This window comes from Mercurialis annua, linkage group LG8 (assembly GCF_937616625.2).
Source record: "Mercurialis annua linkage group LG8, ddMerAnnu1.2, whole genome shotgun sequence".
In the NCBI taxonomy this organism is placed as follows: Eukaryota; Viridiplantae; Streptophyta; class Magnoliopsida; order Malpighiales; family Euphorbiaceae; genus Mercurialis; species Mercurialis annua.
In genome coordinates, this window is record NC_065577.1 from 13,464,671 (window position 1) to 13,477,600 (window position 12,930).

General features: G+C 41.9%; 1 protein-coding gene across 1 annotated transcript; it reads left to right on the forward strand.

Annotated features, from left to right (window-relative positions):
- Positions 1-539: 539 nt before the first annotated feature.
- LOC126661660 (uncharacterized) lies at positions 540-3,116 on the forward strand. The gene is made up of 4 exons (XM_050355515.1): positions 540-1,203; positions 1,690-1,886; positions 2,036-2,251; positions 2,319-3,116. The coding sequence occupies exons 1-4, from the start codon at positions 540-542 to the stop codon at positions 3,114-3,116; spliced, it is 1,875 nt and encodes a 624-aa protein (XP_050211472.1).
- The last annotated feature ends 9,814 nt before the right edge of the window (positions 3,117-12,930 follow it).

The window sequence follows — 12,930 nt, forward strand, 5'->3', positions numbered from 1 at the left end:
TGAGATGACGGCGAGGCCGAAGTTGTGCAGGGAGACCCCAACCCCTTCGGCGAAGACCATAATGTGCTTGAAGCACGTTTATATGATGAGGAAGTGCGCAACATACAATCCCTCAGTTCAAAAGGAGAGACGAGCGTTCCTCGCCTGCTTGTTAACTCCGATCGGCCAATATCAGTGACCCTCGGGGGCAAAGGCCGATCCACCATCCTCAAAAATTCACGATGATAGCACGACATAAAGAATTGAGGGAGAAAATAAGACAGTTAACCGCGCTGTATGATATTACATCGGCCGAATGCATCTACGAGGACCAAGAACAAGACCCAACAGGATCGTTGTGAATTGAGGACATACGATTGGCAACCGGGAAGCTAGAAGACGATCCCGCCCAAGTACAAGATGACCTCCTCGAAGTTAATCTGGGGACGAATGAATCGCCCAAGCCTATATATATCAACGCAGGACTAGAGGGATTCAGAGAACAACTGGTTGCTCTACTCATCAAGTTCCGCGACTGTTTCGCCTGGTCGTATGATGAGATGCCAGGCCTTGATCCTGATATAGCTGAGCATAAGCTTTCATTAAAAAGTGGGTTTCGGCCATTTCAGCAACCTCCCCGGCGAATGTCCAGGGAAGTGGATACTCTCATCCAGGATGAAATTAAGCGACTGGAAGATGCCAAGTTTATTCGGGAAGCCCAGTACACCGAATGGCTCTCCAACATCGTACCGGTGATGAAGAAAAACGGAAAGCTAAGAGTATGCGTAGATTTTTGGAACCTCAACCTGGCCACACCCAAGGACGAATATCCGATGCCGGTAGCCGACATGCTAATAGACAGGGCAGCAGGACACACGATACTCAGTTTCCTCGACGCACACTCTGGGTATAACCAAGTTCCAATCAGCAAAGAGGACATCTCCAAAACAGCCTTTCGATGCCCCGGGCCGATCGGAGCGTACGAATGGGTCGTAATGCCTTTCGGCTTAAAAAACGCGGGGGCAACATATCAGAGGGCGATGAACAAGATGTTCAGAGGCCTCGACTGTCTTGAAGTTTACATTGACGACGTCGTGATCAAATCAAATACCAGTGAAGTCCATTTGGCCGACCTTCAAAAAGGTTTTGAACGAATCCGATGTAATGGGTTGAAGATGAACCCTCTGAAATGCGCGTTCGGTGTTTCGGCTGGAAACTTCTTGGGTTTCTTGGTTCACCAGCGGGGAGTAGAGATAGATAAGAATAAAGCCAAGGCGATCATCAATGCTGAACCACCAAAAACCAAGAAGCAGCTCCAGAGGCTCATCGGTCAAATTAATTTCCTTAGGCGATTCATAGCGAACACAGCAGGCCGACTTCGCAGCTGGAGTGTTTTGCTACGAGGAAAAGAGACCGATGAGTGGATATGGACGGCCGAGAAACAGAGGGTGTTTGATGATCTAAAGGGTTACTTGGCGAGACCTCTGGTTATGACCCCCCCAAAGCCGAACAAACCACTGGTGCTGTATCTATCGGCTGCACACGAATCCCTAGGTTGTATGCTCGCCCAAGAGGACGATGGGGTAGAAAGGGCAGTCTAATATTTAAGCTAAGGACTGACGGACATAAAAATTCGCTATACCAACATAGAAAAAATGTGTCTATGCCTATACTTCACATGTTGTAAGCTGCGATACTATATGTTGCCAGTCGTAGTGTACGTGTTGTCCCAGACCGACATCATTAAGTATATTTTATCAAAACCATACTTAAGGAATCGGATTGAGAAATGGGCGATTGCGATGTCTGAATTTACATTAGTGTATGTTCCCCAAAGAGCAGTGACAGGACAAGTATTGGCAGATTTCTTGGCCGATCACCCTGGAGTTACCCTCGGGGAAGAAACGGTCACATTTGCGACATCGCCATATGGGAAATGTGGTTCGACGGGTCAAGGACAAGCCAGGGGGTAGGTGCCGGAGTGCATATTGTCTCGCCTATACGAGCATCATACCAACTATCATTCAAACTCCATTTTGAGTGTACCAACAATCAGGCAGAATATGAAGCCCTATTTTTCGGCCTTGAAATCCTGGCCGAACTGGGGGCAAAAACAATCAACGTCAAAGGCGATTCGTTGTTAGTCATTAAACAAGTAACTGGAGAGTTCAAATGCGAATCCGAACTGCTGGTAAGGTATTGCAATAAGGCAGAGCATCTCATCGATGGCTTTCAGGACACAAGGATGGAATACACAGAGAGAGCCGATAATGTTGTCGCGAATGATTTAGCCCAGCACGGTAGTGGGTACAAAACGAATCTCTGCTTGGACACAATAGAAAGAGACATGCCGAATCTACATACTGGGGGGCATCACCATCGACGAAAGGATATTTTTGGCCTACCAACTTGATGTTAACCAAGATTGGAGAATTGAAGTCTTGAATTGGTTTGAGAAGCCAGACCATACGAATAGAAGGTTGAGAACCTTGGCACTAAACTATGTAGTTCTAGCGGGCGAACTATATAAAAAGGGCTTTGAAGGGCTACTCTTCAGATGTATCGGGCCTCAAGAAGCAATGCTAGCAATGGCCGAAGTTCACGAAGGAATAGCCGGTGCTCACCAAGCGGGCCCTAGAATGAGATGGTTAATCCATAAATATGGCTTCTATTGGCCGAAGATGGAACAGGACTGCATAAGATACGCTAAGGGGTGCGAAGCTTGTCAGAAAGCTGGCCCTATACAACATGTCCCGGCCGAGGAACTACACTCCATCATCAAGCCATGGCCATTTAGAGGATGGGCGGTCGACCTCATAGGGAAAATATATCCTGGCTCGTCCGACGGCCATACTTTCGTTATCATCGCCACTTGCTACTTCACTAAGTGGGTCGAGGCCAAACCCTTAAAATCACCAACACAAGAAGCTGTGATCAAATTCTTCAAAGAATATATCGTCCACAGACATGGATTACCCGAATCAATAACCACTGACCAGGGGACGATGTTCACAGGAGGCGATATAGTTTGGTGGGCTTCTCAGATGAAGGTTAAAATTTTACATTCAACGCCATACTACGCCCAAGCCAACGGACAGGCCGAAGCCACGAACAAAGCTATCAAGCTTAGAAGATGATTGAAGAAAACCCGAGACAATGGCATGTGCTTTTGTCAGAAGGAGTTTGGGCGAATAGGACCAGCCAGAAGTCAGCCACCGGGACTTCGCCTTTCAGACTGGTGTATGGTTATGATGCAATGTTGCCAATGGAGCTGACAGTCACGTCTACTCGCCGTAGATACCAGAACAAATTGTCCAAAGACGATTACTTCGACAAAATGGTGATAGATTCTCTTGACCTCGACGAAGAACGTTTGACGACGCTAGATCACATCGAAGCTCAGAAAAGAAGGGTCGAGAGAGCTTACAACAAACGGGTTAAACGAAAGACATTTATGGTAGGCGATATAGTATGGAAGGCAGTCTTGCCTATCGGCCATAAAGATACTCGGCTTGGCAAATGGAGCCCGAATTGGGAAGGCCCCTTTATTGTGGTCAACAAGTTAACAGGCGGTGCTTACTTGCTGGCAAACATCGATGGAGAAGAACACGACAGGGCGATAAACGGTCAGTTCTTAAAAAAATACGTCCCTAGTTGTTGGGAGGGCGTAGACCGACGGTTGTTTGGAGCCAACGAGGAATAGTTTTGTTCATAGACTACCGCCGAACATCCTGGAATGTTAAAATTCATGGACTGCTCGGCGGCATCATGTAAACGCCGATCATTTTTTACCGTAAATGCTTCGGCGGTTCACATTAGTTGAGTTTTTTCAACGGGTCCACCGTTTTTCTCAACATTTTGTAATTGTTTTTATAATTTTTTATATATATTATATGATATCGGACCAAACACAGACCGATAATATGAAGAGTAACAATCAAGCATTAACAGACATTTGCTATATGATAATAAAACTTTCGGCTTTCTGGCCGAATATAATTATCAAAACCAAACAGATACGGCCCCAGGCCGATCAAAAAGTAGTGCGATTCAAAGTGTTACAAAATTAGAAAAAAACAGTAACATTGTTCTGGACTTGGAAAAAATTAAAAATGGCTAAAAATATCGCCAAGCTCACTACGAACTGTACTGAAAGACTTTCGGGCTTCATCCACCTTCGGCTTCATCTTGGCGAGGCTTTGTTTCAGCTCGTTCCGGCTCTTCTTCACACCAACCCCTTCGAGCAAACTTTTGTCCATGGCAGCTTCCAGTTCGCCTATGCTCTTCTCTTCAGTCTCCAGCTCGAGCTTCAAGGCCAAAATTTTGTCATGCAGCTCCTTAACGTGGTCCCGGCGAGTAGTCAAGGTCGAAACGGCTGATTTCACGGAAGCCTTGAGCGTTTCCAGTTTCTCCCTTGCTTCGGCCTCCTGAAGGGTTAGTTGGTCATGATCTGTCTGGATCTGCGTCGCCTCATCATAGATCTTTTGGAATGCGGGGAGCGACGCAGACAGCTTGACCATGGCACCACGAGCCTTCTCGTTTAGAATCTCTGGAGGAGCATCGCCCAGGGCAGTCGCAGCTTTTTTGAGACGATCAAAGTCGTCAAGTGACTTGAACATCGCCACACCTTGGGACTTTAAAGAGCCAACGACGTCCAGGTGATCGCCCCAGCCTTCAGAAGGCCCACTCGTCACTTCGGCCTGTACCTCACTCTCCGGTGTTGGCATCTCTTCTTCCTCACTATCAGAATTGAGGAAGGCCGCTGCTTTCGCCGCCAGGTTGTCGTGCTTCGCCGGGGTATCATCCGGTATCTGCCATGTTTTGCCACAATAGAAGATTAGCTGATAGAGCTACCGTTAAGGCGATAATAAGCAAGAATAAGGTACCTTGGTTTTAGCAGCGAGACGAGCCGGGAGGTTCACCTGGTCCGAACCAAGTGGCGAATGCAGAGTAGGGAGCGGAGAGAAGTTAAGCATTTGTGACACCGTCGGGGCGACTTCAGACGATGTCTTTTAAGAGGAGCGGTTTTCCGTCAAGGAGATGCCTTCGTCGCAAGTGTGATCGTCCCCTGTTTGGGTATCACCCCTTGAAGAGGAATGAGCGCTCCTGGAAGGGCGATTTGTTTCAGGATCAGAAGGAGCGGGATCAAAAAGGCGAGACCCAGAAAGTTCAGCCCTCATTTTCTTCGGTTTTGGCTCCTTTGGCTCCTTCTTGGACGATTTCTTGGACGCCGGACGTTTGCGTCGGGATTTCTTTGCTTCTGGCGGATCTTCGCCGTCTGTGTCATAAACATCTCCTTTCGCCCACCTCAGCACGCCAACTGGAAAACAGCAAGTTAGTATGAAATAAAGAAAACTTTCAAAGGCGAAATGATATCTTTGTTACCTGGTATTCTAGTGTAGCCATTTTTTATCAGTTCACTTATCGCCTCGACATCAGAGGGACATCTGATGCCAGTATAAGTGACCCCTTCGCTATTTATGATCGGCTTAGACTTTTTTACTCGTTTTTTAGGCAGTTTAATTGGATTAGGGGTGGACATGTTACACTTAGGAACTGGTGGACTCTTATATTTGAATTTAGGGCGAATATGGGATAAGAAGAATTCATAAGAATAGGTTTTTTCGTACTTATCTTTCCAAACTTTTTTCATCTTTTCGTTGAACTTAGTCCTAGCAATTCGCCTATGACGCTGCATTCTAAGGTTCATGCCTGGCCGATCTAATGGGTCATATTTAAATTTGTAAAAACGTTCGAACCTAGAAATTTCAAAAAGATGGAATAGGTTACCTTCATATTTTGGACGTTTCGGTGCCTGCAAAAGAAACAGATCTGCATGAGTTGGGTTTCTTGATAAAGGAGGTAAAGAAAAATTATGAAGAGAGAGGATTTCTTTTGGAGAGAGGTCGAAACACGATTCTACGACTGAAGCCCACCGGCTATCAAATTCAGGGGTACACTTTGGTAAGGTAGAAGGGCGAGAAATTTATGATATGGGGGGAAGATAGGCTCTATTAAGGCGAGTTATGAATTGCAAATCGGCATAGTTTTCTAATGAAGGTCTGTAGGTCCCGCGATTATTGACGGAGATCAATAAAGGACAGGGAATTCCTTGGTTATAGCCGACTTGCCGAGCCACATAGTTAGGGCAGTATGCCTCTATACTACTGCGGTTGTATTGCAAACCGACGATTTAATTCCTGCTCTTTAAGGAGCTACCCCAATATTGACCTCCAAGTTTCCGTTTAGGGTCGGCCATTGCTTCTTCTGTATCGTCGCTATCCCAGCCGAGGTATAACCAAGATGGGGGATATTTCAGAGTCAGAATCGGGCAAAGAAGCTCTGAGGTACGAACGGAGTTGGTAAACACTTCCAGAACATCCAAAACATGGGGCAGGCGGGTACCAGCAGCGATCAGTTGGTAACCACACAAATCGGCTTTAATGTGAGGGCTGATTTCAAAGAGCTTCGGAAAATAAAGGGCGAGCCATAATTGCAGGACCCACAGTGGACCATTAGGGCATTGGAAGATCCGTTTTTCGGCATGAGGAGCGATCTCATTCAGACTTCTGTACAAGTGAGCCAGCATGAATTCGCCCAAATTGCATTTCCGTCCTTCGGCCAGAGCAGCGGCAAGTGCGAAGCAGTCAGTTGTGACTCTGAATGATGAAGTGCAGAGAACAAATTTCGCCACGAAGAAGGCGAGGAAAGCAATGTGTTCTTTTGTGTCGGGCTTGTAGTGTTCTTCGCCCATAAAAAGTTTGACGAAAGGACCGTAGCTCCGCTGGGCCTTCGTTAGTTTAAAAGCAGGGATTTCGGCGTCCAGGTTGGGCGAGATACGTTCGCCGATTACGGGGATGTTTAGGATTGCAGCCATGTCCAGGAGAGTGATTGTCATCATACCAAACTTGAAGCATAAGCAGTTGACAGCGGACGACCAGAAGAGGGAAGCCCCCATGATATAATGCTTCGCTATTGGTCTGCTCGCCTTGCAGAGGCCGATCATGTCGTATATGCCAACATCTTTCCACAATTGGCCGAAGTGAGGTTTTAATCGGTTTACCCATTCTTGATAACCCTTGTGCTCTGTCGGCCAATTCCTAAACATTGTGTTCACCCAAATGGAATACTGGTGGGCGAGTGAGAATCGTGGTGGGACTTCTTCGTGAAAAGGAGTAGCAATTTCGCAGAGATGACTGGGCAAAACAAGTATTGGACCGACACATTCTTTGTCGTCGTTGGTTTTTACTATTACCTGAAGATCGGTATTTGGAGCAGCAGCATGGATTTCATTCATCTTATCGGTTACTTGAGCGGCGATAGCATCATTAGGAGCAGCCATGATAACTGCAAAATGGAGTACCTCAATTAGACAAATATTTGGAGGGGCGATTCAAATATATGAAGGGCGAGGATAGTTACTTACTAAGCAGTGATATGGAGAGCACTTGAGATTTATCTAGAGAGAGAGTTTCACAAATGCAGAGAGAGTAAGTGAGAGAGAAAATGAGGTCTTGTTTTTCTTAAAAGACAAAATTGAAGGAAGCCGAAAGGTCGTGGGGCCAAAACGTGACATCGTGGAGGACAGCTGGTGATGACGTGACACGAAGGGGGTACCGAGGAGTCAATAGATGCGCACCCCTTTGAATTTGTTTCTCAGAGTTTTAGGCCTCGTTGCTGGGCCAGGTAAGGAGAAGGAAAAGAACAAGCCCAAAAATAATTGTTTTAGGCTTGTTGGGGCCATGGTTTACACCGGCCCAAGGAATTATTGGGTAAAACTTCATGTGGGCTTATTAGGGATTCAAGCCCAACGAAAAGCCTTTTTATTATTGCTTTTTCTATTTGGTTGGAATTTGTAGCTCATTAGGATTGATTTTCTATTAGAGTCTTAGTCTTAGTTGAATTAGGAGTCTTGATTGTGAGGAGCTATAAATGGCTCAGAAATTCATTATTTTTGTATCAACAAATCAATCAATCAAAAACCAAGCCCAGTGCTTTTTATCTCGCAATCTCCGGATTGTTTTAATTTAGGAGTAGTTTTCGGTATTAATCTCGCCTGAGTTCATAACTCCCAGATTATTACTTGTTAGATCACGTGGTTAAGTGTTTTTAACCAAACAAGCCCTGCGAATATCTACATAGGTTCGTTAAAGTATCAAACCTCAAACCGATCCCGATTATAAATTCAAAGATTCGAGTCCGGAATATTTCCAGGCGAACAGCTTCTATAAACACTCTAAATCGAGAACCTGTTTTTCTCACCCAATACCCACACCCAACTATCATTAATGTCTCTTAGACTAAGAGGAATAGATGAAATGCACAACTGGTCCTAAGCTCAAACAGGTCATTAATGATCTCCATATCCCACTCCCTCCTATCTTTCTTGAATAATTTCCACACCTTGCTTCCCTCTAATTCCGGCACCACATCAAAAATGATAAAACCGGACTCTTTATTCAGAAGCCAAGGGTCACATCAAATATCTGTATTCTTTCCATCCCCTATTTGCACTCTAGCCCCTTCTTATAATATCTTGGGTAACAAAAATACTACGCCACACAAAACTCGGGTTAGTTCTAAGTTTGGCATTTACGAAACTCGACTTAGGAATGTACTTTGTCTTAGGATAGTATATTTTGCTTATGTAAGGGTAGCATAGTCCTTTTCTATTATTGTTTAGTTTAGCCTATATAAAGGCTTCTTATTTTGTTTTAGTGTTTAAGGATTTCACTTCTAATGTTAGCCTCCATCTTATCTTTTCGCTAATCAATGGTATTATCTATATCTGTCATTATTTTTTGGCTATTTCTCGTGATTGTTTGACTGTTGCTGTTGGTGATTATTTAGTTATTTGGAATCTGTTAGTGATTTATCTCTTAGGTTTGCGATTTCACTGCTCATCTTTTGGATTGTGACAGTAACACAAGAGGGAAAAGGTCAATAAACAATGTCAAAAGTCTTCTGAAAGTCCAACTTAAAGAGAAAATTTTGGTCCCTTCGTTTCGCGGATAAGTTGAGAATTTCAATTGCTATTGAATGGGATTCATGAATGCTTCGACCCTTGATAAAACACAATTGGTTTTAAGAAATGACACTCATAAGGAGAGGAGCTAGGCGGTTCACAAGGACTTTGGATAACAGCTTGAATACTCTATTAATAAGACTAATAAGTCCGAAGTCTTTAATGCAAGACGTTCCTTTTACTTTCGAAATAAAGACCATAAAAGCGGCATTGAGACTCCTCAAAAATCTTCATATAGAGTTAAATCTTCAAAAATATGAATCAAATCGTATTTAATTAAATGCCAAGCTTGTCTATAGAAGCACATGTTAAAGCCATCCCGACCTAGTGCTTTATTGGCTTCAAGACCGAATGAATCTCATCCTCACCAAAATGAGAAGTTAAACAAGCTGCTGCATTTAGAGGGAGCTGTTTGAACTTGAGCAGTCCAAGAGAAAAATGCACAAGTTTGCCGCTCTTGTGTAAGTTGCGATAGAAGCAGTAAATCTGATTCTTTATGTCAGATGGCTCCAAAAAACAATTTTCATCAACATTAATATAAGAAATAAGGTTGTTCTTGAAGTGAATAGTTACATTTAAGTGAAAGAAACTCGTGTTCTATTAGCCAAAAGAGACCAAATCACTCTCGAATTTTGAAGCCATAATGATTCTATAGTTGTCTAGTTCAACTAGAGGTGGCAAATAAGTGGGTTTGGGTGGATATGGGTGGGGTTAAAATGGGTAATCTACCCATCTATGATCCGTTTTAAATTTATATAGATACTCATACCCTTATAACCCTGTATGACCCTAACCCACCCAGTAACCCACTTTATATGTATAATGTTAAAAATTGACTTTTTGAAATTTAAATTATATTTTATTTTAATTGTATATCTTGTGAGAATTAATAAATTTTAGAGAGAAACTTTTAGAGACAATATGTTCTGGAAAAAAAAAATTTTCTGAAAAAAAATATTTTCTGAAAAAAGTTAATTCCTAAGAAAAACGTATTTTCCAAAAAAAAAAATCTGGGAAAATTGTTTTCTGGAAAAAAAAAATTCTGAAAAAAATAAAAAATTATTTTCTGGAAAAAAAGATTTCCTGAAAAAAAAAATTTCGAATAAAAAATTCCGGAAAAAAATATATTTCAAAAAAAAATTTTCTGGAAAAAAATATTATTTTCTGAAAAAACGTTTTCCGAAATAATTTTTTTCCCAAAAAGAAGAACTATTTTCTGGAAAAAAGTATTTCCTTTCGAAAAAAAAATATAATTTTATGGAAAAAAATTTCCGAAGAAAATATTTTAGTTTATTATGATTTTTGAATATTGATTTTGAAATTTAAAGTTTGTTTCATTTATACCCATTTAACCAATTTTGCACATTAGATCGTCATGGATAGTGTGGGTATCCATTTCAAATCCTTTTATTACCCTTATTTTAATGGGTTGGAAGATTTTCACACACTTACTATCCATTAAACAAATAACTAACCTTTTATAACTCATATCTTTTATATAATGGGTGGGTAAATGGGCATAGATGAAAATTGCCACCTCTAAATTAAACCAAAACAATCAAATTGTAAAGGTCAGAGGGGGAAGACACTTCATCCTGCAATAAATTCTTAGTGTTGGAAATAAGTTTCAAATAAGAAATTTTTTGTTAAATAAGCCCCAATTAATTTAAAATGCCAAAAATCAATTTAATCCACTCTCTAACCAAAAAACAAAGATCACACAACTTACAAACAGGTTGCGCTTCCGTAGTCTTATCACTAATAGACTGCCGAGTAGTCATTATAAAAGCCAAGAAAATCGTATGCTTCCACCAAAAATAAATAGATCTTAAAGTCCAAGTATCCCAATCAATAAAAAAAATAAACCATCTTCTTAACAAATTGAAGAAATTTATAATAATAGAACTATCAAATAAAATAATAAAACTACATCACGTTCGTCGAACATTGGAACCACGACTCGCCGCCGAACGGCTGATCTCGTCTTTACTATGGGGAAAGACGAGATCATCAGCTAGTTGGTGGCGGCTTCGGTGAGGTGGGTGGCAGCGGGTCGGGGAAGCTGGCGGCTCGAGCAAGGTGGGTTGGTTACATTTTTTTTATATTTAGTAGAGAATAGGGCTTATATAAATATATTTTAAGTTAAAGGATTTATTTTAAAAAAGGGTTAATGTCATAAAAATTCACCCACTTTACATATTTTCTCATTTTAATCACGTAGTTTAAATTTTCTCATTTTCATGCACGAACTACCACTTTTTCTCAAATTCATGCATGGTGCTGAGGTGTCACGACTCTATTGGTGTAATTCGCTGAGGTGGAGGTCATTTTACACCAATGAATGAGTGCCACCTCAGCACCGTGCATGAATTTGGGAAAAAGTGGTAGTTCGTGCATGAAAATGAGAAAATTTAAACTGCGTGATTAAAATGAGAAAACGTGTAAAGTTCATGATTTTTTTTGACATTAACCCTTTAAAAAAAATTAGATGAATGATAGGTGGATTTGCTCGCCCACAAAGGCGTGGGAGGCAAAAGAATCAAGAATACAAACTAAGAATCATTACAAAAGAAATCTAAACTACGGAAAACATCATTGCCCGTATAAGAAAATCTTTGATTCCCAGATCTATATAATTCCACCGATTTGCAAATGCAAATAAAGACCAAGTTCGTAATAGTTGATTGTTCTTCTTTGAAACTCGCTTATTCCGTGCTTTCCAGAGATGCCAAATACCAAATTACTAAATAAACTTCCAAAGGATGCGGTGTCTTGAAGAGAAAGATTTCCAAAGAAAAAGAAGTTCTCCAAGGACGAAAGCGCGACCCAGCAAATGCCGCATAAATTCAAAATAAACGACAAAAATTCCCAAGCAAAGATTGATTAAATTTCAGAATTCCCCGTCTCACCAAACTGAATTTTGACGACCAACGATCTCGAGCGAGCAACCAAACATAAAACTGAACACGGGCGGTAAGAATTCCTTCCAGACGTGGGAAACCAAGAAACCATGGCATTGATGAACTGAAGAAAGGGAGCGGGTCCGACCTGTTGCCGCTGAAATTCTGGGTGCTGCCAAACCGGAAGCTGTCAACAGTTTTGTCATTAATGAACAAGTAAACTGATGCTAGTACATGGAGAGAAAATGAGGCCTTCAAAGCTGTCAACATGGGGAGGGACATTTTGCAGCTAAGAAAAAATATCTTATTCTCCAATATGAAGCCTCCTTGACCAAGAGAAATTGCTGAAAACTTGTCTATTAACATCCAGAAAAGAGCTAATAAAATCTTCTTTGTTTCTGCTGATTCGATACAAAGCTGGAAACTGAAGGTATAATGGTTCGTGAAGCCATCTATCCCTCCAAAAGAGAATTCGTTTACCATCTCCAAAAGTCATAGAGATCGAGTCCTTGAAGCAATCGCATGCTACTTTATTTTTAACACAACCCCTATAAATACCTTTCCACATATGCGAGTAACGAAGAGAGGTGGATGTCTCTAAATCAAACCAAGAATTAATGGAATAACTCAACGCAACAACAAAAAACCAAAGCGAATTCTGATTCCCCTCTAACAGCTTCCATGCCCATTTCATCAACAAACAGATGTTTCGATCGCGCAAAGGAGCAATATTCAGCCCTCCTGCCAAATGCGGGACGCAAACATCACTCCAAGAAACTTTGCTGAAGCCTTAACTGTCTATTTTCCAACTCCAAAGAAACCTCCTCATAATACGCTCAAGAGAGTCAGCCACCACACTCGGAATACGAAAGGAACCCATAAAATAAATTGGTAAGCTATAGAGAACCGACTTAATAAGAATGAGCCTACCTGCTTGACAAAGTAAGTTACCGCACCAAGTAGACAGCTGGGAAGAGAAATTAACCACAACCAAATACCCATCGATCTATCTGACAGAGGGATACT

Coding starts and splice junctions, on each gene's coding strand:
- LOC126661660 (XM_050355515.1), top strand. CDS start 540: ATGCCAGGCCTTGATCCTGATATAGCTGAGCATAAGCTTTCATTAAAA. Junction 1,204..1,689: donor TTCGGCTGGAAACTTCTTGG/GTTTCTTGGTTC, acceptor ATATGTTGCCAG/TCGTAGTGTACGTGTTGTCC. Junction 2,252..2,318: donor ACACAGAGAGAGCCGATAAT/GTTGTCGCGAAT, acceptor TGGACACAATAG/AAAGAGACATGCCGAATCTA.